Source organism: Phytophthora infestans, genomic scaffold, assembly GCF_000142945.1.
Source record: "Phytophthora infestans T30-4 supercont1.7 genomic scaffold, whole genome shotgun sequence".
NCBI classification, from domain to species: Eukaryota; Oomycota; class Peronosporomycetes; order Peronosporales; family Peronosporaceae; genus Phytophthora; species Phytophthora infestans.
The window spans coordinates 2,507,161-2,533,058 of record NW_003303752.1 but is presented as its reverse complement, the minus strand read 5'-3'; the positions used below and the strand labels follow the sequence as shown (position 1 = coordinate 2,533,058).

The window sequence follows — 25,898 nt, the reverse complement described above, 5'->3', positions numbered from 1 at the left end:
TCTGCATGCAATGCTGCGACTGGCGCCTTCCCTTTCAATCGCGGCGCTCTTGCCAGCAAATTGTAGTACCCCACTAGTGCGCCCTTCTTCTGGTACGTAGCTGGAGCAGGAGGCTTGCGTGAGGCCACTGTCATCCTAGGCCGCCTTCCTGTCGTTGCTGACGTGGGAGCTGAAACAAGCGGTTCACCCGCAACGTCGTCACCAAGTCAGCATCGCGGTCACGCGTACCGTCGACATACGCGCGGTGCTCTTCAAGCAGCCGGGCGCGTTCTGCGCCTTCCTTCCCGTCCAGACGACGCAGGAACGCCTCCACTTCAGCGCGCGTGACGCGGCGGGGAGGCATCTTGGTCCCGCGTTTCGTTTTGGAGAATGAATGGATGGCTCAGAGGCTTCTCGTTTGAAGCACTGTCTTTACGACAGCGTATCTCCAAGAAACTTTCTCTTTACAGTTAGGACCCCAAGCCCTGTGCATTGGGGACTAAACGGACTAAACGCCCATTCTCTGACGATCCCCACATGCTTGTTTATCAAGCATGTGGAAAATGTCACATGCTTCCTTATCAAGCCTTAGTGACGAAGGGGTTAACTCCACTCGTTTTTCTGCCTTTTGTACTCGGAATTAGTACCTTGCGCTCGTGCGCCGTCGACCATCCTTTGGTGGACGTTACAGGGTATTTGGTGCACGTCCAACCCGAGAAATTCACGTTGTGAGCGTGCTTGGTGGGCTTGAGATAGACGCTGAAGTCATCCTGCCAGTCGTTTGGCAGACGACGGATGAATTCGGTTGCTACTTGAGCCTTGAATAGCCTAAAGCCAGAAGTCGATGGGCTCGGTCTTGTTCGGCACGAAGTGAGAGGATCGCCGTTCTTGATGGTAAGGCGGTAGGTAAGAATTGCTGGTAGTGGCAGCGATATTGTAAAATTAAAAGTGAGCCTTTAAGCCAAAGGGTGCCAGGGCGTCGGAATACTCACGGTAGAGCTCGACAAAATTTAGGAGATCATGTCGAAACGGGATGGAAATTTGCCAAATGTCATAAGATGTGGACACAATCTGTTTCGGTTTTGTTAATCTATCTTAAAATTTGTATCAAAACCATGATCTGTATATTTCCAATAAAGTAGGGATTAAACAATCGAGAACGTTTGTGCCGAGAGCATTATCCCATCTGCCGTCCGCCGAACGACGATTGGACAGAACCTCCAGGTGGTGCAATTATTCCCGGAAATCCTATCCCGACTGATCCATTTTAGAATCATCCCCGGAGGGATGCGGCGTGCCGACCCAAACACTTGGTTATGTCTGCGATCCGACGAAGGACCTGCACACGACACTTACCTCAAGCATCGAGCTCTCTACAGACATAGGAATTGAACCCACGCCACCGGTTAGCTGACGGGCTAATCAGGCGCATGCAAACCAGTTGCCCAGAATGCATACTAATATTTTAATGAAATTTTGTCAAATCGGGTCAAATATGTCATTGATTAACTTTGTCTTTTTTTTCGTCAAAGGGTCCGGCTAAATTTTAGTCGGAAGCACCCGATCAGATAGGAGGCATTCCGTAAGGGCCATCCTCCTAGTGTAGCAGCTATGCTAGCTGAGCGCAATATTTCGAGTGGGCCAGCCTCACAGCTGTACATGGCAACAATGCAAGCTCGACTTCCAGCTGACGCTCTACTACAAGTTCCTGATAACACAACATTTCGACAACTTCGGAACATTGATCAGCTTTCGAAGGAAATGGAGACGAATCAAGATACAGCTCAAGCAACGGCTAGCATGAATTTCAGAATGCTCAGGATCGAAATCAAGGTACAGTGATCCAAGTGCAAGTTCATGTTGGGGATCGCCAGGAAATTCTCGGTTTACCGGCCTACAGCCTTCGCCCTCCGTTCCGTGACCCGGTAGATTGTGAGACTCCCGCTCCTGCAGAAGAAATGGATGCTGTCGATCACCTTAACGATCAGCTCTGAGAAGCGTCGTAGAGGTAGAGTACGATGTTTTCAGTACGAATACATGAATTTCATTGAAACTTTCTGATTTTTATACTGAGTTTGTTCCCATCGTACACACAGTGGCCGTACAAAATGTTTTTGCCCAACTTCCTCAGACTGTCTAGTACAAAAATACAGCGCGACATTGAGGCCCGCAAGAGGATTGTCATGGAACGCCATATTTGCGTGGCGTTGGATCCTTCGTGTTAGAAGAGAAACCCGACTTCTATAGGATTCAAGTCAGGTGAATACGGCGGCAGAAAAAATAACAGTGCACCAGTACCTTTAATAATTTCTTGAAATTCTTCGTACATGTGAATTTTGGCGTTGTCCAAACTGACAATTGATCTTAGTAAAGACCACGGATTGAGGAATGATAGAATTTTCAACTCGAAAGTCTCGTGGAACGTCTGCCGGGTGAAAGTATGCTCGGTTGCACCCCACGCAAAACATCCTTCCTTTTCGGACGCAGCAATAACTGAGATTTGCTTTCCGCGGGAAAATGGAATGGACACAACCGCTGGGTCTCCGCGCGCGGACCACGCGTGTTTTTTCAGGGAGGACTTAACCATAGCAATACCATACAACAAATTAACAAGGTAAGATGTAGCAGTCACAAAATTGATATTGTACAATACCTTCCATCCTTTGAAGTTTCATCGACAAACACGATTTGATCTGGCCCGCTGTAGAAAGGCAATAACCTGTTCACATACTCTTGGCGCTCTTTTGGGAGACTTTCACGAGCTCTTTTAGTCAGCACTTTTCGCGTTAGCCACTAATCGAACCGTAAAGCACGACAAATTGTCGAATCGGAACAGCAGAATTGGGTTGAAAACTTCTCTTTTAATACCTCACGCAGCTCTCGGAAGTAAAAGCAGGAGTGTTGCTTTACATACTCGAACAAATTGTTGCACTTCAATCGGCCATTTAGATGACCGCTTATTCTTTCGGGTGTCGTCGACATTTCCTGTTGTCTTGAAGAGATGGTACCATCTCCGAAGGCTTCTGGCCGAGACGCCCAATACCCCGGCAACTACGCTGATCTCAATATTGTAGACATACTGCAAAACAATGCCTCGCCAGCGTATGTCTGATGAGTAGCCAATAATTGATTTAAAATCAATCTGTTGTGGACCTTACGTAAGGGTAAATGGCCGGCAAATACTGACCATTCCGCCCTTAATTTGTTAAAAGGTACCTTTTAGACCAAATCGGAGCCTCCACAAGCAAGTATTATTGGATCATAGTCGAAAATCAAACAGTGTTATCGGTCAAATATCATTTTATTTAGTGGCCAGTTCGTCCTCAAATCCCACCTTTAGCCCTACCCACCCTTGTTTAGTAAAAGGTCAGATTGGCCAAAAGTTTGAAAAGGCACAATAAGCCGAACGTTGAGCGAGACAACAAAAAGCGACTTACGCAGTACCGAGCATCATCAGTGTACTCCCCGAAGTATTAAATTGATTAACTGTGCGAGGAGTTCCAGAGTATGCGTCGCCGCTTCTCGCTAGCTGCATAACTAAAGATGACGCTGCAGATGCCTCGACCCAGGACCAGATCCTGAGCATTTAGCGCCAGCAAGAAAGTAAATTTGCGGTCCATTGACAGTGGAGAAATCCCTAAAAACTCGTTCTGGAAAGACACATCAAGCCGCATACATCGCGTTCGATACAGCTGAATGTACTCATCGTCATCAGGTCGTCGAGGCGCGTCTGCGTCTTCATTCGGCAGATCCAGCTCCACCAACGTCATCGTTTTGTTGGCTTCTAATGCGGCGTGAAGGTGACGCACACCGTTGGCACCGATTTCGTTGTGTGCCACGCGTAGTTCCTGTAATACTGGGACATTGTCCTGCACTTGACCACGTAGAGCTGCTGCTAACACGTTAATAGAGTCAGCACCAACGAGGTTGGCATTGAGGTTCAACGTCCGAAGATGTCGACCGAGATCTCTGTTTAGAGCGTCCACAAGTAGCTGCAGTTGCAGAATCCTGCAGCCTTCTACGTCCAGAGAGTTAAGCTGCTGACAGTCAGACAGAATCGCGTCGAGGTCCATGGCAGACAACGCGTTTCGTCGAAGCTCTAAACACCGCAATCCGCCTCCAAAACCACCAACAAATCGCTCCAGAGCCTCGGTAGTAGTCAAAGAAGCCGCCATGTCGTTCATCACAAGCTCTGATAGTGATGCTGAACCAGGGATAAAGCCATCCTCCGTATGTTCCCATGACATTGCGTACTTAGATTGAGTCCAGACGACTCCGAAGCCGGGGACCACAACGCAGAGCCATGCAGGATCACCGTCAAGAGAGGATAACACTTCCCACTCCATCGATTCTTGCCCGAGACTTGCCGCTTTGACCTCATTCTCAATGATACGCAGGCGTGGAGAAGATTCACTCGGCGATGAGTACAGTTCTGTGCTGCTAGACAAGAGGCAGCGAAGTATTCCTACGTCTACTCTAGACCCTAGCTTGGGTCGCAGTGGACGAGGTGTACCTTCCACCCGCCACTGAGTAACTGTCGCTTGTGGGTCACGAAGTCCCTCGATCCACGCTTCGCTATCCATGGGAAACAGCGGATTCCCCGACAAGTCCAGTCTCCGCAGTCCAGTCCTTCCTTCTTGAGGAATCATAGACCGCAGTCCAACTGCCAGCCATTGCCAACAAGTTCTCCGATCCTCAGGGTCCACGATCGAAAAAGTGTGAGCCAGGGACAATTCCTTCAGCGCAGTCGTGTCACTTCTCAACGCCGAGCAAATGCAACCAACGTGACGATAACTCAGCGAGTTGTTCGCCAGCGACAACTTCTTTAACGGCGTCTTACAGTCCGCACTAACACCGAATGCTGCGCCTACAAACGCTCGGAACGCCGCCCAGGTTTCCGTTGTGAGTGTCCGACAAAGTGCGTTCTCCAGCTTCAGCTCCTCCAGAGGCATCTCCCGACAGCGTCGTCTCCGTTTCCCACATTCAGACAGCACGTCTGCCAGTGCCGTGAGTTCCTCGCTCTTCATTGCGTTCTCACTCAAATCCAGCGACGTGACGCAGTATCTCACCCTCGTTCCCTGCCCATCGACCCGTTTCTCCCTCAACAGCAACGACTTGAGCTTCTCTATCAACTCGACTGTGAGCCGACACCTCACGAACTTTAGCGCTACAGGCACCAGTCGAATAAAAGACCCCACATGTCGCTCCTGCTTCACCCCTGAGAATTGGGATTGCATCGACGCCAGCTGCAGCTGCTGCGTCTCCAAGAACTGTGCTAGCGCCTCCAGCAGCTCCACAGTGACCTTCCGCCGCGAGAAATCCAACACAAGTCTCGGGAATCGACCATCGCGTAGCTGCAGCTGCAGCTGCTGTCTGCGAGTCGTGGATCCTCCCAACATAAGCTCCGAGGCTAACACTTGCTCCCAGAAAGCCTGCTTTACCAGTGGATAGCGCTGCAGAGAATGCGAGTAGCTCTCCATGGCCGCCACACTCTGCAACCTTTGCTGGACAGAAGAGACAGCCACGTGTCGGAAGTTCACGACCAGAGACAGCGAGGAAGCCTCACGTTGGGATGCGCTGTTGTTGGACGGCAGGATACTCAGGAGGTCGCGCAGAGCGGCCATGCACACGGCGTCGTCGACCAGCGACGGCGCTATGGGTGAAGATAGCATTGGTCAGAATTTTTAGGCAACCTAAAAAGGCGGTGTTTGAACACCTGTCCCACTTCAATTTGGTCGAGTCGGACAGCGAATGCTGTGTCGCCGACTGCAAGGGCTTATTAATTATTCACAAAGATATTATTATAGAGTTGAAAAACGTACTTTCGTTAAAAAAAAAAGCTATTTCATTTAATCTGTTTTTTATAAGCAGAATAGCTACTAACGTAATTTGCCACTTTAGTGCGCAATTTTGGGCTCGCTGTAAACAATCCCATAGTGAGAAATGTAGAGGCCCAGGTGCTGATTTGACTGCTTGGGTTTTAAGAGGAATATTTTTGCACTTAAAACAGACGCTTTGGAGCAATGTGCTTGATTGTCAAACGTGAGGGTTGTATTTGATGTGACCAGTTACGTGCACAGTTTGGCTACCATCTACATTTCGCCTTGAAGCAGCATCTCCTGCGTGATAAGACGCCCTTCGAAGTCCACGGTAACGCGTGGTCTCTTTCCTTTGACACAGGGTGCTGGAGGAAGAAGCAAAATATTATTTCGCACCTCTTCTTGAATTTCACGCTTTCTCTTTAGCCAAGCAGCCTTGTCGACATCTCCGCGTGACCCGCCACTCGCAAAAAGCCGGAGACGTCTTTGCATGCTTACTAATGATAGTGGATACAGTGCGCGCGGAAATGATGGACGAAAACTCGATTTCGAGCCGATTTTTGTCAAATCAAAAGCAATGAATTTGGGCTTTATATCCAATCAGGAGAACACCATTACGGTTCTTTTAAGGTACTGTTTGTTGTAATCCGCAAAGTAACGGCTGAGAAACACTTCAAAATCTGCTGTTGTGTTGAAACCCCCTGCGCAAAAATGATAGACGAACAAAATGTATCAGCACTTATCTTCTGTTTTCATGTTTTGTAGCCACCGTGACGACCTTGACTAGGCAGCTTAGTACTTCGTCTTATGCCATTCCAGTTTGTACACCTCCATGCAGCGTTTTTTCATCGATGCTACAAGACTTTTTAACTTCAACAGAGGAATTTCATCCCAGGCTTTCTTAATGGCCGCCACGAGCTCCTCCTTCGTGTCGTACTGCTTGCCATTGATGTACACGGCTCTCGAAAGAATTCCCCACCAGTTCTCGATTGGATTTAAGTCAGGAGACTTGGCTGGCCACCACATGACACGCACCCTTTGGTCCTTTAAGTACCACTTCGCCACTCGCGCCGTATGAATGGAGGCATTGTCATGCTGAAACTCAAAGTCTAGCCCGTGATAGAGGTGCGCAAAGGGGAACAGATAGTCGCCTAATGTGTCGATATACTTCTCTGCATTTTGTTTGCCTTCCAGGAAGGCCAATTCAGACGTTCCTTTGGAACTAAATGCTCTTCAAACAAACACACTGCCACCGCCAGACTGCCGCTTCGAATAAATCTCTCTCTCCTTTCGTAGATCACGCCAATAATATTGATAGCCGTCTGGACCATCTAGGTTGAATTTTTTCTCGTCAGAGAACACAACAGAGTCCCATGTTCAACGTGCTGGTCCGCCCACTTCAACCTGTCAGCAATGTGATGAGGTTTGAGAGGTGGGCACGCCAACCGTTTCTGGTTGACCATGTTCTCCGAGTTGTGCAACACCTCCTGCACCCTGCGGATGGATATCGGCAGATAAAGCGAATCCTTCAACGTGCGAGCGCTTACCCCCCTCTTAGAGGCCTCACGCAGTAAGCGGCGTTCCGCTGTCTGTGTCATTTTCTTTGGTCTACCGGAGCTCTTCTTGGTTCCATATGTCTCTGGATCCTTTAGAAAGTTGTTCACTACCTTCCTGGAACGTCCCACACGCGTAGCAATTGCGTTAGTGGACATGTTTGCCTCCTTGTAGGCCAAAATACTTCCCTTCTCCTTGTCCGACAGCGATGCCCCTCTACCCATCCCTATACAGCACACTATGACACAACAAATGCATAACGACTTCTGTTAGGCCATACTTATTCACTACAAGCCAGGGGGTCCTTGTAAACAGCACCGTTGTCTCCCAACAAGCAGAATTTAGGACTTAGGCTACACTTTTCGCGCAGGGGGTTCCAACACAACAGCATATTTTGAAGTGTTTCTCAGCCGTTACTTTGCGGATTACAACAAACAGTACCTTAAAAGAACCGTAATGGTGTTCTCCGGATTGGATATAAAGCCCAAATTCATTGCTTTTGAATTGACAAAAATCGGCTCGAAATCGAGTTTTCGTCTATCATTTCCGCGCGCACTGTACAGTCCCGCGGTACGGAAGCCTTTGATAGCGCTGTGGGGAGTCTGCATTAGGCTACTCCTGTACGCTTTGCACGTAATGTCGATTGCGTCGGACTTTGATCCCGTACAATCCGAGCTGACATGTAACTTGGCCTGCAAAGCCCTTTTCACCATGGTCTTAAACGGCTTGAACATAGCCACATCAAGCTGCTGGTACAGATGTGTCGCATTTGGCGGAAGGCCGACGAGCTCAATCCCTTTGTCCGAGGACGCTGATACTTCACCTGTAATATAATACCCGTTAAAACTGATGAATACAAAACACTTTTTGGTTTTGAGAGACCCAAAACAAAACTTACCGATTCCCACGTGTGCGGAACTGTTGTCCAGCACCAATACTACTGGACGCTGCACATTGTATCTTGTCAAGTGGGCATCAAACAACTTTAGCCACAGCTTAAAGATGCCCGCGTTGCTGAAACCCTTCGGCGCTCCAGTCACAGAAGTGTTGTCAATAGAGATCATACCCATTTCAAGGCGGTAGATGCGCTGGCCTGGTAGAATAATGAGCGGAGGCACTGTTTCGCCAGCAGCATTCACCGCAGCCACCACGGTCATGTGGAAGTTTGCTTTTGGCTCTTGTGTCCACACGTTAGATGATCCTTTTAGGGCGACCACTTTCCGAGACGATGCCTCTGGCATAAAAGCTGTCTCGTCCATATTGTAGACGCGACTCTTATGGAGTTTGTGTTCGATAACGAGTCGCGTCATCGTGTAGAATAGACCCCGCACTGCCTCCGCTCCAACACGGTTTCTGACGCGGGCGATCTGCTGTGCGATTCGTGGAGTCAGGATCGGATGCCGCTCAATAAAACGACGATACCAACCCGTCGTGAGCGATTTTGGCGGTGCTGTGTGCCGCGTTGGAATGGGCTGCATCGCTAGGTATACTTCGCTAGCCTTGGCAAGAATGGCAGAAGGACCAACGGGTACACCAACCCGCTGCATAGCAGCAGCCCACTCTACTAAGTCCGCCTCTAGCTCCGCTGGCAGCGCTGGCTTGGTGCCGCGGCGGCTGCCTGATAGAGACTTGCCTTTATCTGGTCCTTAGCTTTCTTAAACAGTGTCCTCACAGGGATGTTTGTCATGCGCGATACGACGGCGTACTTCTCTCCTTATTTAGAGCTGTCTTCAGGTCTGTAGTCGTGTAGGCCCACCGCGCCGCAGCGTTATTCTCTCCGTAGCAGTATCTTCCTCTTCCGCTCCCATGGCCCCTGTGACGACGTGAGTGACCGTGGCTGATACAATCAAATACCTGTCTAAAAAGATAGAAACATGACCAATTTAGTTCCAGAGGAAGAAGCACGCAATAAACTGATAATGACATCATCGACCAATAAGATTGGACCATTTCTAAATTAAGCAACATTATTGGCAGAAATAATGCACGGTGCACGCATTTGGCATCACGCACTTAAGTGGCGATTTACGTTACCAATAATTTGAAAACCAAGCACTTTGAGGGTTTTCTAATACTTAGATAAAAACCCTCAAAACCTTCGCTGAAAAGGCCAATTGGGAGCAAGTTGATTAATAACATACAAAATCTAGAGAGTTGGGCTGGTTGTGCATTAATTATTGTGCGTACTACTCAGAATTTCCCCGCTCGGTTCTCACCCACGCAATTGCGCAAATCTGTTTTAAAAACTAATCCACTTAAGTACGAGTTACGAAAGGCTCAGAACACATTTGCCAAACGTCTAACTGACGTGGGTTAATGAGAAATAGGCACACAAGGAAGCGTTTTCCAGTGTAATGACTTCGCGTGGGGCTGTCCTGCCAATTCTACTGCACCTATCATCTACCTTGCCAGCACCTGACGGATATCACCGCGCAAAAACACCAATTTAAAAAAATGCCGGCTTTAAGTATTTGGCCACGTTGGAATGGCGAAGCTCAATGAAGCCTTCAGTCGTGGAATAGCGTTGTTGCAGTCAGTTCAAGACAAAATGAAAGATACGCCCGAGTCATCCTTGTATGGCGACTTTACTCAATGCTCAGTCTACGACAAGTAACGCTAGAAATACACAATGTAGAAGTAACACACAAAGCGACATATCGCTAAAGCAACAAAGGAGTCTCTTGAAGCAGCACAATTGGAGCAAGAGGCTCACTTTTGGGAGAAGGAGAACCAGTGCCGCTGGAGGAAAAATCTCGACACAACTCGCCTGTCAAAACGCGTGGATTACGTAAAAATGCGGCGTCGTGAGCGTGCGAACGTTGTCGTTCTGACTTCTGAAGAAGGTAGTTCTACGTGGAAGCTGCATTTGAACCTGTGCTGGATTATCTATCTCGACTATCTAGCCCAAAATTTTACATGGCATTACAGTCATGGCTGGAAATAGTACGTAAGAGTATGCAAGAAATGGGCACCGCTTCATCGCAAAAAACGGCAGATTCCGAATCAGAGTCGAACGACGATAGCGACGAATTAGCAAGTGAAAGCGCATCTGAAATTACTCCCGTCAATCTATTGGAGTCAATGAGGTTGATTCGACAGCTTGAAGAAAAAGAGAAGGGGGGTCTTCTACACCAACACACCGTCTAGCGCCACAACAGAATCTATGCTCAACCACAATGGGAGTCCTAATTCGGGGCCAGCAACGACGGCACAGACACTGACACAGGCTTGGCGGCAAACAATGGAGTCGCCTTCAGCCAAATGTGAGCCATCTAAGACGCCATCTAAGACGGTGGACCTCCGAACAAAGCCAGTGGTCCATATGAAAGACGTTAAGCTCTCAAAGCAAAGGGCGCGGAAGCAAGGCCAGATATACGTCCTGGGTTTTCCCTACCTAAGCCTTGACACAACGAGATAATTAAAAAAGCAAGCTCGCTTGGCGGCATCCTCGAAGCCACATAAACTGGCAGCCATTGTACTTTACCAAGGGCGTGTCATGTCTATTTCAACAACTAGAGCGGGCTTCAAATACTAGCGACAGATATCACGTTAGCGAACTGATGGTAAACTATCCAGTGGTCATGGACGACGACTTCATGGGAGTGCGTTCTGTGAGCTGTCAGCGTTCGTATACATGCACCACCGATGATTACGACTACAACTAGGGTATTATTTACTTAAGAGTGGGGGTTATTTTCAATCATTTGAAAGAATCTTTCATCCATTCACTCACAACCGCAGATTCTTAGCAAACGCACGTGCTGCGGCGACCTCCGCTCTTTTTGGGCTATACACTTCGCCGTGGTGGCGGTTGATATGTTATGGCTGCTCATTGAACCCTCACATCTATGCGCTTGTTAGTAATAGACGTATCTACCCCCTTGTGTGGTCTGCGCAGATCGAACCGGCTCTGTAACGTCAAGAGCACCAAGGCGGCTTGTTTGTGAAAATGCTTAAGCCGATCTTGTCTGCGAGCGTTCAAGATCGGGCTATAGTGATGCATGTGTCAAGTTCGTGAGCTGCCGGCAATTCTCTATAGGACTAGAAGATTTGGATGCTACTGTCTACGGTAATAAGTATATGTGCGAAATAGTCTGAGCTCAAAACGTAAAGCCAGACTATTTGCTGTTCAAGCCAGATATCAGGATTTAGAATTAGTCTGACGACGTGTTAGTCAATATTACTCTTACTTTTGCCTATTTGTTCAGGGTTTGAATCATCAATCACTACGACTGGGTTTGAGTCACCCATTACACTTTCTTTTCTATCGTTTGTCTTTTCTGTTGTTGCATGAAATGGTTATCAAAGTGCCGACCAAGTGCAAACACGTATATGGCTACAAGCATTTTCCCAGGGAGTGCGTCTAATGCTACTCCGTTTCGGTGGAATGGGTGAAGGACTGAGCATTTATGTGCCTTAGTACTCCTTCCGTTTCCTTCTGTATCCTCAGTTTCTGTTTTTATGCCAGAACGCCACTCATGGCTACCAACAACCGCACTGTTCCGTGTGGCGGTTATGGAGAACCTATTGGCCCTGTTCACCGCTTCCCGAGGCGCTGTCGCCATAAGCATCCGGTTTGTTGACGCTCTACGGGGAAAGAAGAAATCGGGCCTATAACGGGGTACGTACCCAAAGTGTATCCCTGGTTACATAAAGTGTGACACATCAAATTAGGATACCTGGTACATGGTACCAGGGCCGTCAGAGGCCAACCATTGGTTAATGACATAGCTTAAGTATAGGTGGCTTTTAGTTTGTATATTTAACTCAAGCTTAGCCAACCTACAAATACATTCAGCTTACAACTTACCTGAAACTGGACACTTCGTTCCTTTCGACGAAAGGGACCTGTTAAATACTCTTCACTGAAAGTTTGAGTACTCTTGGAAGCTGACTTCCTCAAGCGCAAGGTGCTGTGTGACCACGTCACACGGGCAATCTGTTGATTATCCACGCCAACGCGGGTAGCCTACTGGGACCTCTCTGAAGTTCGTCGCGATGTATAGGAACGACTTCTCCAATCTGAACGACTCACAGCTCGAGTCGGTTCGGAAGATGCCTGTCATCTTCGGGATGGAGGTCCTGTAGAGCCTGGTGGCGTCAACGCCGGTCGAGTAGCTCGAGCGCGTCAATGCATTTGATGGCTTTGAGCGAGAGCTAATCGCAAAATGTACGGGGAAATCTGCAGGCTCCGGTGGCGGAAGCAAGGCCGCCACATCCAAAGCCAATACGGCTAAAGGTGAAGTCGTAGGAAGGGAAGGAAGGTGAGAACCTTCACTTCTGAGTTCGCGAGGTAGAGCTCGCGATGGATGCGGCTCTGATCTCGACCGAACAACTTCGTGCTGCTTTTGCACTCTCCAACCTTAGCGGTCGTGCTAAGGGTTGGGTGTACACGCGGGAGGTAACATCCCCTGGATGTTTCACATCCTGGGCTCAGCTGTGTGAACAGCTCCGAGTCGCGTTCCTTCCGGCGAACTACGAGTATCACCAGCGCTCGCGCTTCCTCTCATGCAAGTAAGGGCGGCGTGAGCTGCACGAGTATGTCCAAGAGATGCTGGAGACCACGGCGTCCCTAGTGAGAAACCCACTCAACGAACACATCAAGATGACTATGTTCATGAACGGCCTATCGAGTGGGTCCCGCGTGCACTCAGCTGTTCCGGGTGCAGTCAACCACCCTTGAAGAGTGGCTCTTCAGGAAGCGTACAGCCATCGCCAGGCGCGTACGCCGGCCTCAGCGTGGCCTGGGAGTTCCCTGTCGACTCCCGGTCGAACGAGCCCCAACGGAAAAGTTCCCATGGAGCTCGGGTCCGCCGAACAGCGTGACATCCGCTGCTTTGGCTGTGGGAAGATGGGCTACGTCAAGCGCGACTGTCCCGCGAAAAGACACCGCAGACGGTCTTTCCCCAAGCCCGTCCTCAAGGGTCGCTGGCAGAAGCCAGGATCCCGGGGACAGGGGAACGCCGGGAGCCAGAAGGGGCGGGGCACCCTACTGGGGAAGAACTAAGTCTTCGTGATGGGTGCGCGGGTGGCGCGTACCACGGGGACTTAGCCCCCGAGAGGCTTCGCACTCTCGAATTGGCGAAGAGCAGCGGCGGGTTGCTCGTAGTACACGGATGTGTACGGGGATACGATCATCTCTTTAGAATATTGATCGATTCTGGGGCGTCGAAGAATTTCTCACGCCGCCAGACGGTTCCTCGTAATAGCAAGAAGTTGTCCGATGCTTTGAGAGAAAGCAAGGGCAACGGGACGGTGTCAGTGCGACTGGCCGACGGGAAGGTCGTCACTGACCTCAACGTCCAAGTGGATCTGGCCGTCAAGTTTGAAGACTTTGACAGTCTCGAACAGTTCACTGTTCTTGATATGGATTCATATGATATGATCCTGGGCATGCCCTGGCTTGAGAAGCACGAGCCCTGAATCGACTGGCGAGGCAAGGCAATCGGTGCCAGCCGCCCTGCGCAGTCCGACAGAGCATTGGTGAGTCATGTTCCCACCTCTGTCAGAACCCGGGGCGCCCACAAGGGCTGCCTGGGTACCGAAGCATCCTGCAGATGCTTGGGAGTCGTCGACGTATATGACGACTCCGAGGAAGCTTCGATGGTGGTGGCGCTGGCCAAGTGGGTAGCTTAGATCTACAAGAGTGAGGCATAGCTCCGTAGACAGCCGCAGCTGCTCGAACGTTGGTAATAGCGTGTCGAAGATGAGTAACATAGCTCCACACACGGTCGCCCAGACCTAAATTGAAGAGGAAGACGTCGGATACGCTTCCTTTGTGGGTAAGATAGTACCACACGAGATCGCCCATACTATAACTAAAGAGGAAGACGCGGGATGTGCTTCCAGTGTGGGTAACATTGTTTCACACAAGGCCTCGAGTGTCTCGGATTTCGGCTCCACGACATCCCCAGACGTGGGAACGTCACGGTCGCCGTCGACGACAACGTCACCAAGCGACTTGGAGTCCAGGGCACGGGCTACTCCGACGCGGCCGGTGGAAGAGTGCTATAGCTGATGTCCACTTTCAACCGCTGCCAGATGTTGTAGAGATACTGAACCTCGAGGAAATGACTGCCAAGGCTTTCCTGGCCAGCCTGAAGGCTGGAGAGATTTCTGAGATGGCACTCACAAGACCAGCAACCACTCGGATAGAAATGACCTACTCTTCTGGCTTGGACGAGGGCGTCCTAGAGACGTTGAGCAAGCAGCATCAAGCGCGCTTAGGCTCTGAGATTCTTAAGAACCCCCACTATCTGGTGTATCCTTTGGTGACAGAGTATGCAGACGAACAACCCTGTTCACAACAAGGAGCTCCCGGCAATGAAGTATGCTCTTGTAAGGTTTCGGGTACATCTTCTGAGCTCATGACCCTTTGTGATCTACACAGACCACGCATCCTTGCGGACGGCAACGAACTGCGCCTCACCTCTCCCAACGGAGGGCGAGGTGGACGTCTTTCTTCGCGGAGTTCAGCTTCCGCGTCGAGTACAAGCCGGGCAAGCTCAACGTGCTTTTGTACGCCCTCTCGCGGCGTCCAGACTACGAGTTGGCCCACATCACACGGGTGACAACGGCTCTATATGATCGGAAACGCGTGGCGTATCGAAACAGTGAGGCTGTCGCGCCTGCTGTCAAGTTTCTAGCCGAAAGAACGAGCGCAAAGTCCAATTGGCTTTCGTCGCGACAGCGTTTCCGGCTCCGCCGATATGATTAAAAGGATGGCCTCCATTGTTACCGGGTGGAGCCTAGTGATCCTCCACTGGTGGTCGTAACGAGGATCTGAAGTTTGACATTCTTGCGAAGGCGCCCAATGCGCCCTCCGGTGGACACTTGGGCCGTGAGAAGACCTTCCTGTCTATTTCACAGGCCTTCTGGCGGACCTACATGTACAAGTGGGTTGCCAGGTACGTAAAGACATGCGAACCATGTCAGCGTGCTAAACCCGCCGGTCACGCTTCGACTCCGTTACAGAGCCTGCCCGTACTGTCTGATTGTTTGAAGTCGATGAGTCTTGACAAAATCTTTGGGTTCCCACCGACGGACACGACAACACTGGGATTTTGGTGCTCGTGTGTCGGCTGAAAAAGATGGTACATCTTACGTCAATGCCCGTTACCGTCACAGGCGAACAGGCCGCGAGGTTGTTCGTCGATGGCGTGTTTTGCTATCACAGGCTCCCGTGGACGATTGGCTCAAAACGGGACCCGCGGTTCACCGCTGCGCTCTGGAAAACGTTGTTTTCGTTGCTCGGAGCCCGTCCGCAGATGTCAACTGCTGGCCATAAACCGGTGACGTTTGACCCATCTTACTTTCAAGACGCACAAGTTGCCCTTACGTTTGCCATAAATCGTCAAGTCTTAACCGCTTGGGTCCGCTTCTCAGCTTCAAAGGTCCAAGTAAGGGGGGCGGGGCAACAAGTGAAGCCATGGCATCTGCTTTGTTTTGGCGAGCAAGCTTTCACATCGCCCAAGATAACATAAAAGCATTAAATTGCTTTGCACGTCAGCACTGGCACAAGTTACGACAAGCGCGAGCAATATCGTATTTTTAGCTACGGTTGCGACCGCCATGGTATCGCTTGATCCTACCGCGAGATGTACTAAGCTTTCGTCTAAAATCGAGTTCAAGAAAGTGTGAGTGTCCATGGAGGCTTAGTTTGCTCACATGCTCAATGCTGAAGGCAAAGTTGTTTGGAATCTCCAGCATCGAGCTCGAGATTTTTACCAGAATAACGCTTCGTCGTCTCATCACCCAATCTACAGTACGTGCTGTCATTGAAGTGGATAGTGAAACCGGAACAACGGCTAGACATACTATAGGGTGAGTGTTCGTTAAAGAATCGGGGATAGTAATTATACCGAGGGACGTGTACAGCGAACTAAGCCGCGCAAAGGGTGCTGTGTCGAGAGGGTTATCTCGCATGAAGCTATTGCTGTACTGACTGCAGGAAGGATTAATTTACGTTCGATACAAGCATGATTTCAAACGATGTCTATCCGATCTTTGCGTTGCTCTTGTGGGTGCTGTTCAGTTTATCGAAGGCAGTACGGCGTTGTATCGATGGATTGTACACCGTTCACTCTAATTAGTCGTGCTTCGAAATTGGTTGTACATTCGTGCTTTAGTGACGCCACAAAGCTGATATATATTAAGAAGACTCGTCAGTTCTACACAAAAACACCGTTTTTGGAAAGATCTCTGCAATTATTTTATTCTAGCATGCTTGGTTTGAAATATGAGCGAGTAGTTTTTAAGTAACGGGCAACTAAATATCCAAACTTCTGCGCACCTCAACACCAAAATTAGGCATGGCATAACTAATTAGAGAGGATGGTGTACCTGACCGGAATAAAACTACAATTCACATCGGGTAGTCATTTCGATGTAAAAAGACTTTGTAGACTACGAATGGGCACGAATTCAGCTCTCTCAAATTGCAATCGCGTAATGACATTCCAATCCCTCAGGTGTTTCTGATAAATCGAAATTTTGCAATGTAGAATGCTCTCGTAATGAGTTGTCCTAGAAGGTCCGTGCTACTGTGTCTGTGATATATAATGAAGACGTTCAGGCTCCCGCTCATCGAATAACGCTTCCGAAGGAGGTCATCCGGCAACCATGAATATTGCAGGCATCTGTGTCGCACAAAGGGTTTTGTCAAGTATCCATGTCTGTCAATAATGCGATAAGCGAGATAGACTACAAGTTTTGAAAAATAGAGCTTTTATTTCTGTCGCAGGTCGAAGCGGGCTATGTTGACGATGTCTGGCTCAACATTTGGAAACAACGAATTGTACGTTACTAGACAGACCACGTGTTACACTTTGGAATGCAGGCACCATCGCGCGTGGAGTGTCATCACTTTGAAAACCTGGTTGCGATCTTCTACAGGTGATTATACTGACTATACACTCGTGCATGAATCATTGGTGGCGACAGACCATCGACAGACATTGGGTTCCCTTTTAAATTCGCAGTCATACGTCACAACTAGACTACAAAGATTTTTCGTTTCGTCGGCTGTCCGTGTCATTAACCCCTCCAGACCGGATGCTGCATAATGCAGCTTAGATTTGAAGGCTTAAGCTGAATATATTCCGTTTAATCGATTTTTACTTTAAATTTGAATTGGTGCCCTTTCCCCCGACACGTCGGATTACAAACACTAAGATAAAAATATGTGTCGTTTCTGCTCTCGCGTTTTTACACCCTTTCAAACAAACACCAAGTCTTTTCAGAAATCCTAAAAATTGGTTTGTACAGGCTGGTTGAAATTGTAACTGATGTTTATCATTTCATAAAGGAAACTGTCACGTACCTACCAAATAAGTGGCTCTCAGAGCCTCTGCCATTTCAAAATCTCTCTCATTCGAGAATTTCCGGCGCCAGAGACCAAGTGAATCCCAAAATGGTGAAGACGAGAAAAATGGTACCGCGGGACAGCGAAGTCACTGCACGTGACTTGTCATTCAAGCCGGTATGGCGCGAGATCAAAGGAAATGGGTGGACACGCAAACCACCATCACGGCGAAGCCTGGACGATCGATATAAGTATATTCGACCCCACGGCCACACGGAAGGAACTCTAGGCATCGATTACTTCCTGGGTGAGAAAACGCTACTCGAGTACGACGCTAACGGGACATGAACCATTTATTATTAATTTTCTAGATGTACTGACAAAATGTTCAACACAGTGCTACGAAGCCGCGCTCATGGATCCGCACCGACTACTGGTTCAGCTGGCGCTTCGTCGACCGCCCCCGGTGATGCTCAGCTCGCGGCTGCCCAACAAGTTGTTCGCCAGAACTACCTTTAGAGACATCGAAGCCGGAGCTGCCCGTGAACAAGCTGCAATATTCACCAAGACACAGATGCGACGGGCGGCCCTGGTGCACTGAGTCACATGCTTTATATGCTATTGAATCTAATCATGTGCTTTTGCTTACTATGTACACACGTTCCGTCACTACGCCTTTAAAGAAACAAGCATCACCCCAAGAGCAAATTGTGCCTCCGGTTCACGAAGATGTCCCCTCCGGTAAGCTGAATATTATGTAGCACGTTATACTGCATATTATAGTGAATGCTATGCCGTAAAAAAACTGATTAATGTGTTGCTATATTTGCTACAGCTACGCGCGGTAAGGTAAGTCAGCATGCACCAGTATCACCAACACGTCCGTTGAGTGCTCGTCGAGCATTAGCAATTAGCTCAAGTCCGATTGCGATCTTGCCGCCTCGTCCGCGGTCAGCGTCGCCACTTATTGCTACTTCACCTCATATTTCTGACGTCTACGCAAGTGACGATGCTGATGTTTCCAGCTCGACGGTTGTTATTGACGAATCCTCCGTAGTATCTGGTTCCTATAAGATCGCAAAGTCTAAGTTGATGCCAACATGAAAGCTATTTGCTGGTGGGCTCTAGACCTGTGGATTTCCTATGTACTGGTGGCAGCAGCGAAATTGACCGAGTGGTGCGTCGGGATGGGACAGAGCAGGTCGAAGCTCCGTGTCCTCAAGTTGTGAAGATCTATCACGCCTTCATGGCTGGCGTGGATTTCCATGATCAGCTGCGTTTGCAGCGCTAATCGCTGCAACGCGCGCTTCGATTCATGAAAATATTACAAATCCCTCGTTTTGGGGTTGATCGACTTGGCGATTGTAAATGGCTACATTATCCACAAGGCCCCCCCCCCAAGAACAAGACTTCTCAGCCGCTGACGCATGTCAAATACAGGATCGAGCTTCATCTCCAGCTCACCCAGCTTAACGCGGCTGACATGTACGAGGGCAACAGCCTTGGGACGCTGGCACCACCCGCCATACCAACCTATGATCCTCTACCTGTGGCGAATCACCAAAATGAACACATGGCCCGCCAAAGTGACGAATGGCGAAATGCAGATACGCAGAACAAGCGGCGGCAACGATCTTGCAAAGTTTGCTTCATTCTACAAGTTGACAACAAACGCGCCTCCACCACCACTTTCTTCTGCAAGGACTGCAACGAGACCGGACCGACCTATCTCTGCATGAGAGCACGTCGCAACGTGCGCAGCGCTGCTATGACTTGCTGGGATATCTGGCACAAGGAGGGGGCCAATGGGAAACTAATTTCTGTCGAGAATGCCAAGTCTATCCGTGTGCGACGCAAAGCGGAGACGACCTGCCCTGACACACCGTCGACGCCTGGTACCCCAGCTTCAAGTAAGAGACGCCGTACTAGCCCATAGGAGGTAAGCTGCAAATAAACATGACTTAGGCTGCATATATATGCAGGGGAAGTTGGATAGCTAGTTCTGTGTTATCTTGAACTTCAGGGTGGTGCACCTGTTCTCATCGCGGTGTGCATCCAAGTGGCCTATTTACACTCGAAGAGTTTCAGGTGATGTCAGTACATCATCGTCCTGGTTTCGCTTAGAATTTTGCGTGTCATGCGATTGCTCTAATTTTCAGCAGGATTTGCAAGCCATCTAGGGGTGACACCCCTACCTCGTATATAGCTTTTGTGAAGGAAGTCTAACTCTCTAAATTTTCGAAAACGAGTATTGGTGTGGCTCCTGGTTCTGTTCGGCAAGTGGCCTGTCACTATCCGTGATAAGTTGCATACTGCAGTACTAAAATCGCTAATTTTGTTTACTATGCAGTTTATATGCTATATTAGCACGACTCTGTTAGTGTACATCCTGAATTCTATCTACCCTAACCAAGTTTATCTACAAATATCAAGGCTAATTACGCTGCATATGCAGTTTAAAAGTTCTTTTCAGCTCCCGGTCTGGAGGGGTTAATAAGTTTGCCTTGGTGAGTTGCCTCCGATTAAGACTGATATTTGGGTCCAGTAACGCACTGGGATTCGTGAGACTACGTGGGGCTACCCATGTGCTGATACACTGCAACGAATGATCACAAATTATGTTGGCCCCCAACCGTCAAAATGTTATCTACATCGGTGGATCGTCGTGACAGGGCTCCCAGCGAACTACCACCTTGAAATCTCCAGAGGCTCAATAGACAGTAGAGAACAGAAACACCGGCAAAAGCGCAGTTACGCGAACTGACTTTGCGATTGAAAGCGCTAATGGCAGGCTGTAAGAGCGACGTCCAAATAGATACTCACTTGTTTTTAAGTACCTATTTATTTTTGGAATGTCGTATGAAAAAATACCGTGGGTCGTTTCTTTTATTTATAAGTTGTCAGAAACAAATCCGTAGCGAACGAAATTTCTAGTAGGGGCTACTTATTTCGGACAGTCTGGAACGGCAACGTTTGGCACACGGGATTGAGACTCCTTGCTCTGATGAGAAGCGATAGACTGGACGCCTGTGAAGGCGATAGCGATGCCGACACGAACGTGGATGATGTCATCAACAGGAGTCTGGCCGACAACACGCCTGTCGCAATAGAAGCCTATCGTGAAGATGAGAACGGTAATCGTACAGTGTGTGCCTTGATGATCGAATTGTGATGTTAAAAGCTGTTTTTTGCACAGACAATGTGGATCCGATAGCACTCGATGGCATGACTACAGACGTATTGCTCGAAGGCATTATGGTCGATGAATATCTACTGTCGCTGTTGCCACTTTGGAAGGTCACGGTGATCTTTGTGCTGAGCCCAGTGGACGGAAGATATCTACGCCGCCCTCCAAAAGCGGTTGTGTTTGTCAGATCCGACTTCTTTCCTCGATTGAAGGCCAACCGGTCTTTGAAGGCGTACCGCCGAACAGTTCGATGCTCTCCGGATTCTTTCGACAAGCTTCAAGCATTCTTGGAGCCGCTCTACTATTAAAAATACGGGTTACCTGGCATGAATACGCAATATACGTTTGACTACGGGCTGGATGTGCTACTAACGTACTATGACAACGGATGCGGTCAAGATGGAGACAGAATCGGTGGAGCAGCAAATCAGCTTAAGATGTCAAGAACTCCGGCGCTCAGATACATACAAAATTGAAGCGCTACTCTACGGATGGGCGACGTTGTGTGTTTTTCGTAATACTATTGATGACCAGAAATGGGGAGAAATGACGGAAGGGTTTTCAAACCGCGGTGGTCAATTTTCGGGCGTTGCTTGCATTTTTGATGACACCATTGTTCGGACACGTCGCCCAAGTGAGCACTTGGGACGAGTAGTCTGTAGGGAAAGCAAATAATTTATGGAATGCGGCTTAATGAGTTACAGAAAGAATTATTTATGAAATGACAGGGATTTTACGATAAAAGCGGTAAGCCAGCGTACAAATACTTGGCTAACATAGACTACCGCAACAAATTCCGGTACATCGGCGTCTTTAGCAGCTCCAATTCGGCCGTGTCCATGTGGAACCAGTCGGAAGTTCTAGGAGCTCGAGCACGATAGATGTGCCCCCAGGGATCAATTGGCTGGGAGATTCCGGCTTCAAGATCTGGGCATTTTTAATGGTTCCCTACGACGAGAGCAACGTAATATGTTAAGCAAGAAAAAAGCGGTGGTGAGCTAATGCATCAACTTTGAAGCCCGGTTGGTTGTGACGACTAACATAATCGTTTTCGTAGCTACAACTATATTCTGTCATCTACTTGCATTCTTGTTGAATGTGTGTTTGGCAACTTAAAAGCTCGTTTTAAAGTGATTAACGGCGTTACCGATCGCCGTACTCACAAAACTAACGCAAGGATGATTTGCGTAGCTGTTATTCTTCACAATCTTCTGATTGATATTGGCGACAAGGAAGAACTCGATATCGTAAGGAATAACGAAGAACGGGAACAGGCAAGAATCATAATTGGGATCGGACTAAAGTTCCGGTGCAGCGGGCGGAAAGCAAGCGCGACACGTATGCTAACTACTGTTACCACTACGATAGCAATAACTAATGCATTGAAGTACTCCGATCAGCAATTTTCGTGTCACGTAGAGTTTGGAGTGTTGAGCTGCTTCATCATATCCTTGAACAGAGCTGCCGCCGTCAGCTGAAGACTGGCAATACTCTGGCAAATAGCGTAGGACGCCTCCTGTTGCTTAGCACTCGACTCTTCAATGGTAGAAACCAAGCGGCTGACAGTCATCGTGGTCGCGTGATTCGCCTGGCGGCTCTCAAATATGCGCTCAAATCAGCTGAAGCCATCAGGAAGCGTGTCGTTTTAGAGCTCAACGGGACGCTTGTTCTGCGATCGAGACGACTGCTGCTGTTGCTTCTCCTTCGCTCTGACTGTTGCCTGAGCCCGAGCGTCACTCAGTGTGTCCGAGCACTCGCCGTCCGATTGAATGCCGGGGTCACTTTGCACATCGTCCAGGTCTTTACCAGCACTGCCGTCACTCGCGTTTAGTCCCGACTCACATTGCCTCTCCAGTCAGACTTGAATTACTCGAAAAAACATCGCACAAGAGGGGCCACAATGCAGCGTGCTCATTGCCCAACTCACTTCTATACTCTGGCCGGACGTTCAGGGAGTCGCAGGTCGTCTTCTTGCAGCCTGATGAATCAATACCGTCGCTTTGATTCAATGGATAGCTAGCTGGCTTTTCAGGGAATGATCACACTCCATGACTGTTATTTCTAGCTTCGTCTTCTTCGCTGCGAGACATAGTAGCACGATTGCTCGTCGACAGCATTCGAGTCCGTTTCAACCGATACGCTTTCCGAAAGGCGTTGAATTTGGTTTTGAGCTTGGTAACAGTGGCCGCATAACCCTCCTCGCCTTTGCCCTATGCTTCTTTGATCACAACACGCTCTAACCGTTGCTCCCCATGCTGCACGAATATTTTTGATGTCGCTCGTTCTCTTGGCGAACTTAAGTGCCAACTTAGTAAATTGCACAGTCCAGCGCATTCCCTTCGCTACAGTACTCGGCACTTGAGAAGCAGCCCCACTAGAAGCACTGCTCTTCTTTGGCATCGTCTTTGACCCTGACCATGTCTTCTTTGTTTGACGGTTTTTACTTGCTTGGACTGAGCCTGCTTCCAGTCTCGACTTCGACGGACTGGAAGTGGCAGCCATCCGATTGAAAGCAGGTGCTGCGGTTCTGTTCGCAGCCGGAGCAATGTTGCGAGCTTTCTTACGCAATAGACTCGACGTAGTTTCAGCAGAAGCTTGAAGAGCTGGGCTGGCAGCAGCTGTGTCTCTTATTCTGATAGCCCAGGGTGACGAGCGCGACGACTCCGCTGGCGATATGCATGGACTACTGACTATCGAAAAAACTTCATCATCTTGGTTGACGTACGACGCGAGAACGGGCGACCTTGTTGTCGCGGTTCCGCTAGAAATTGCCGATGCGGAAACGTTTTCTGTCATCTTGGACAATGAAAAGAAACCCTGTTATATAACCATGACATGCTATTGTAGAGTGCGTCCAAAACATTAGGCTGGACTATAAGATGATTTTTTCATCTCTTTTTCTCACCACCCGTTAAAAGCAGATGGTCACATAATAATTGAGTGAGTTTCTACTTGGACATCGCTCTAAGCGAGGAGTACTCAGATCTCCGGTTCATTGCTGGTACCTCTGCGTCTGCCAAGCTACTTTTCAGCAGTGCAAAGCACGTGCTCCGCTCGACGTGAAAGCGCTTGACCCCAATAAACTTCGAGAAGTTGCTGATTTTGAAGCATGATAGGCACCTTTGGAGCGCAAACACAGTGGCGCGGGATTTGAAGACACGTGCTTCGCCGGAGGACTAAGAAACGCGAGATATTTCAATTATTATTGCAAACTGCGTTAGTACTGCAGTTCTTACTGCTAAATGATGAGGTACTCCAATACATATCCCACCGTGATTCCTCCTTTGCAATGCTCTTCCGTACATTTCTACCCATCACTGGCTCAGCCCCATGTGATAATAGTGTTTTTTTTAAATAGGCTCGGACGTTGCTGGCTTCTTTACGTGATTTTACTAGCATCCCGTCAACACATCCAATACAGCCATCAATCACACCACCTGCGATTCGTGCAGCAATGGCGCTTAAAGGAACCCGGATGGCGAGCTCCGAACACCGTAATATCGCAGCAATTTCCTTTTGCAAGCAGCGATGAAATGATGCCACATTAACATTAGTGACGTTTCGAACGTCCAGGTACGATCCCCCAGCTAGGTAAGGAAGGTTCAGTGAGGAACGACCTTTATGAAACTGGAGCCACTCCTGTTCTACGCGAAGACGTCACGCTGTTTACGGAAAGGTCGGCTTGATGCAGTGCCAAAAGCCGCACAAAATGACCATCGTCCTTGCAATAGATTAAATATAATATACCATTTCAGTCTCTGAATATGTTCACTCTAAATGAGGAGCTGCCGAGCATTGAATTTCTCTCTCAAATTCAGTTTTGCAGACGCTGCAGAGAAACGAGCAGTAATGCCTTCTTCCATGAAAAATTCGTCAAGATCATACTCTTCGTCACTGAAGAGGTGGACGTCGGGGTCGCTGCTGAAACCTTTGTCATAGGGGTTATTGGTGCTGTCAAATACTGCGAGCCCCCCCCCCTCCCCGAGGTCTCATCAATTACAGAGCATTCGCCTCTCAGGCCTGTCGGTGCCCTTGTTCATCTTAGCAGTTCTGCTGTGAATATTGCGCAGAGGAAGTTAGTATGAGCCATGACGTCCATTATCAACAGCGGGTAGATTTGTAGTATTGTAGTCTTTAGCACGTTTGAACTTTGTTGAACATTCTACAATTTTACCTCTGATACGAACGCTCCAATCACACTGGCACCACTGGCACGACATCCATCATTGGTGGTATCACCATCAGCAAACCTCTAATTTGCTTGCGGCGCACCAGTTTAGCGATTTTAGCCATAATTCCTTGCTTGTGTTCTCGGATAGTTTTGATGGCTGTGTCGACATTAAAGATATGAGCAGCACCCATATTATACCCAGTGATGGCCTTGGTCAACGGAATCGAACACGACGGGGGTCGCGACTTCGAAATAGACTGTGAATCTCTCTGTGTTAGCGAGGGGTATCTCTTTAAGGGCGCCGGAGCCCCCTCCCTGCTTACGTAGCATAATGCATGTCGTACAGATCAGCAAATACACTCCTAGTGTACCCGTCCTGACCTTTTTTCTCGCGAGTGCTTCCAAACATTTTATGTTACACTCCTGGACACAATTATACGGCTTCCTCGTCGAGTGCCCATACTCAGTCAATTTTTATTATTTAACGGTGCGCTTTTCACACAAGTTGTAAAGCATGCTTCAACATAGCAAGGATGTGCTAGCGCTCGCGTTTTTGTACTTTATAGGGAGGCTCACAAACAAAAGAGAAATTTGTCAAGCTGGCCACAATTTACGGCCACCATCGGCCCAATACAAAAACCTATTTAAAATAAAACATGTGTCATTTTGGCTGACTAGAAATTTGTATGGGCTGAGGTTTTGTGGGCGATTAAATGAACACTAGGGATCGAGAGCTCAAAGTAGTTGCGTGGGGTGTACACAATAGTTTTATATGTAACGTGTTGCACTCGCACCTCTGCTTGATCGATATTGATGGAGACTTTTAGCTAGTGTCAATAGACCCATCCGCATTTGTTTACTATTGCAGATCATATGGAGAGCACC

The 25,898-nt window shown here is 48.7% G+C and overlaps 3 protein-coding genes across 3 annotated transcripts; all 3 read right to left on the bottom strand.

Annotated features, from left to right (window-relative positions):
• Nucleotides 1-3,416: 3,416 nt before the first annotated feature.
• On the bottom strand, nt 3,417-4,931 carry PITG_05321 (uncharacterized protein; the record flags this gene model as incomplete). Its single annotated transcript, XM_002998942.1, has 2 exons — nt 3,417-4,419; nt 4,507-4,931. The coding sequence occupies 2 exons, from the start codon at nt 4,929-4,931 to the stop codon at nt 3,462-3,464; spliced, it is 1,383 nt and encodes a 460-aa protein (XP_002998988.1).
• Nucleotides 4,932-5,017: 86 nt separating this feature from the next.
• PITG_05320 (uncharacterized protein) lies at nt 5,018-5,603 on the bottom strand (the record flags this gene model as incomplete). The annotated part of the gene is made up of 2 exons (XM_002998941.1): nt 5,018-5,043; nt 5,129-5,603. 2 exons carry the CDS (start codon nt 5,601-5,603, stop codon nt 5,018-5,020), a joined length of 501 nt encoding a protein of 166 aa, XP_002998987.1.
• A 16,884-nt stretch (nt 5,604-22,487) lies between these two features.
• Nucleotides 22,488-25,636, bottom strand: PITG_05319 (uncharacterized protein; the record flags this gene model as incomplete). The annotated part of the gene is made up of 7 exons (XM_002998940.1): nt 22,488-22,642; nt 23,194-23,532; nt 23,568-23,603; nt 23,963-24,018; nt 24,671-24,770; nt 25,093-25,270; nt 25,628-25,636. 7 exons carry the CDS (start codon nt 25,634-25,636, stop codon nt 22,488-22,490), a joined length of 873 nt encoding a protein of 290 aa, XP_002998986.1.
• Between the last annotated feature and the right edge of the window lie 262 nt (nt 25,637-25,898).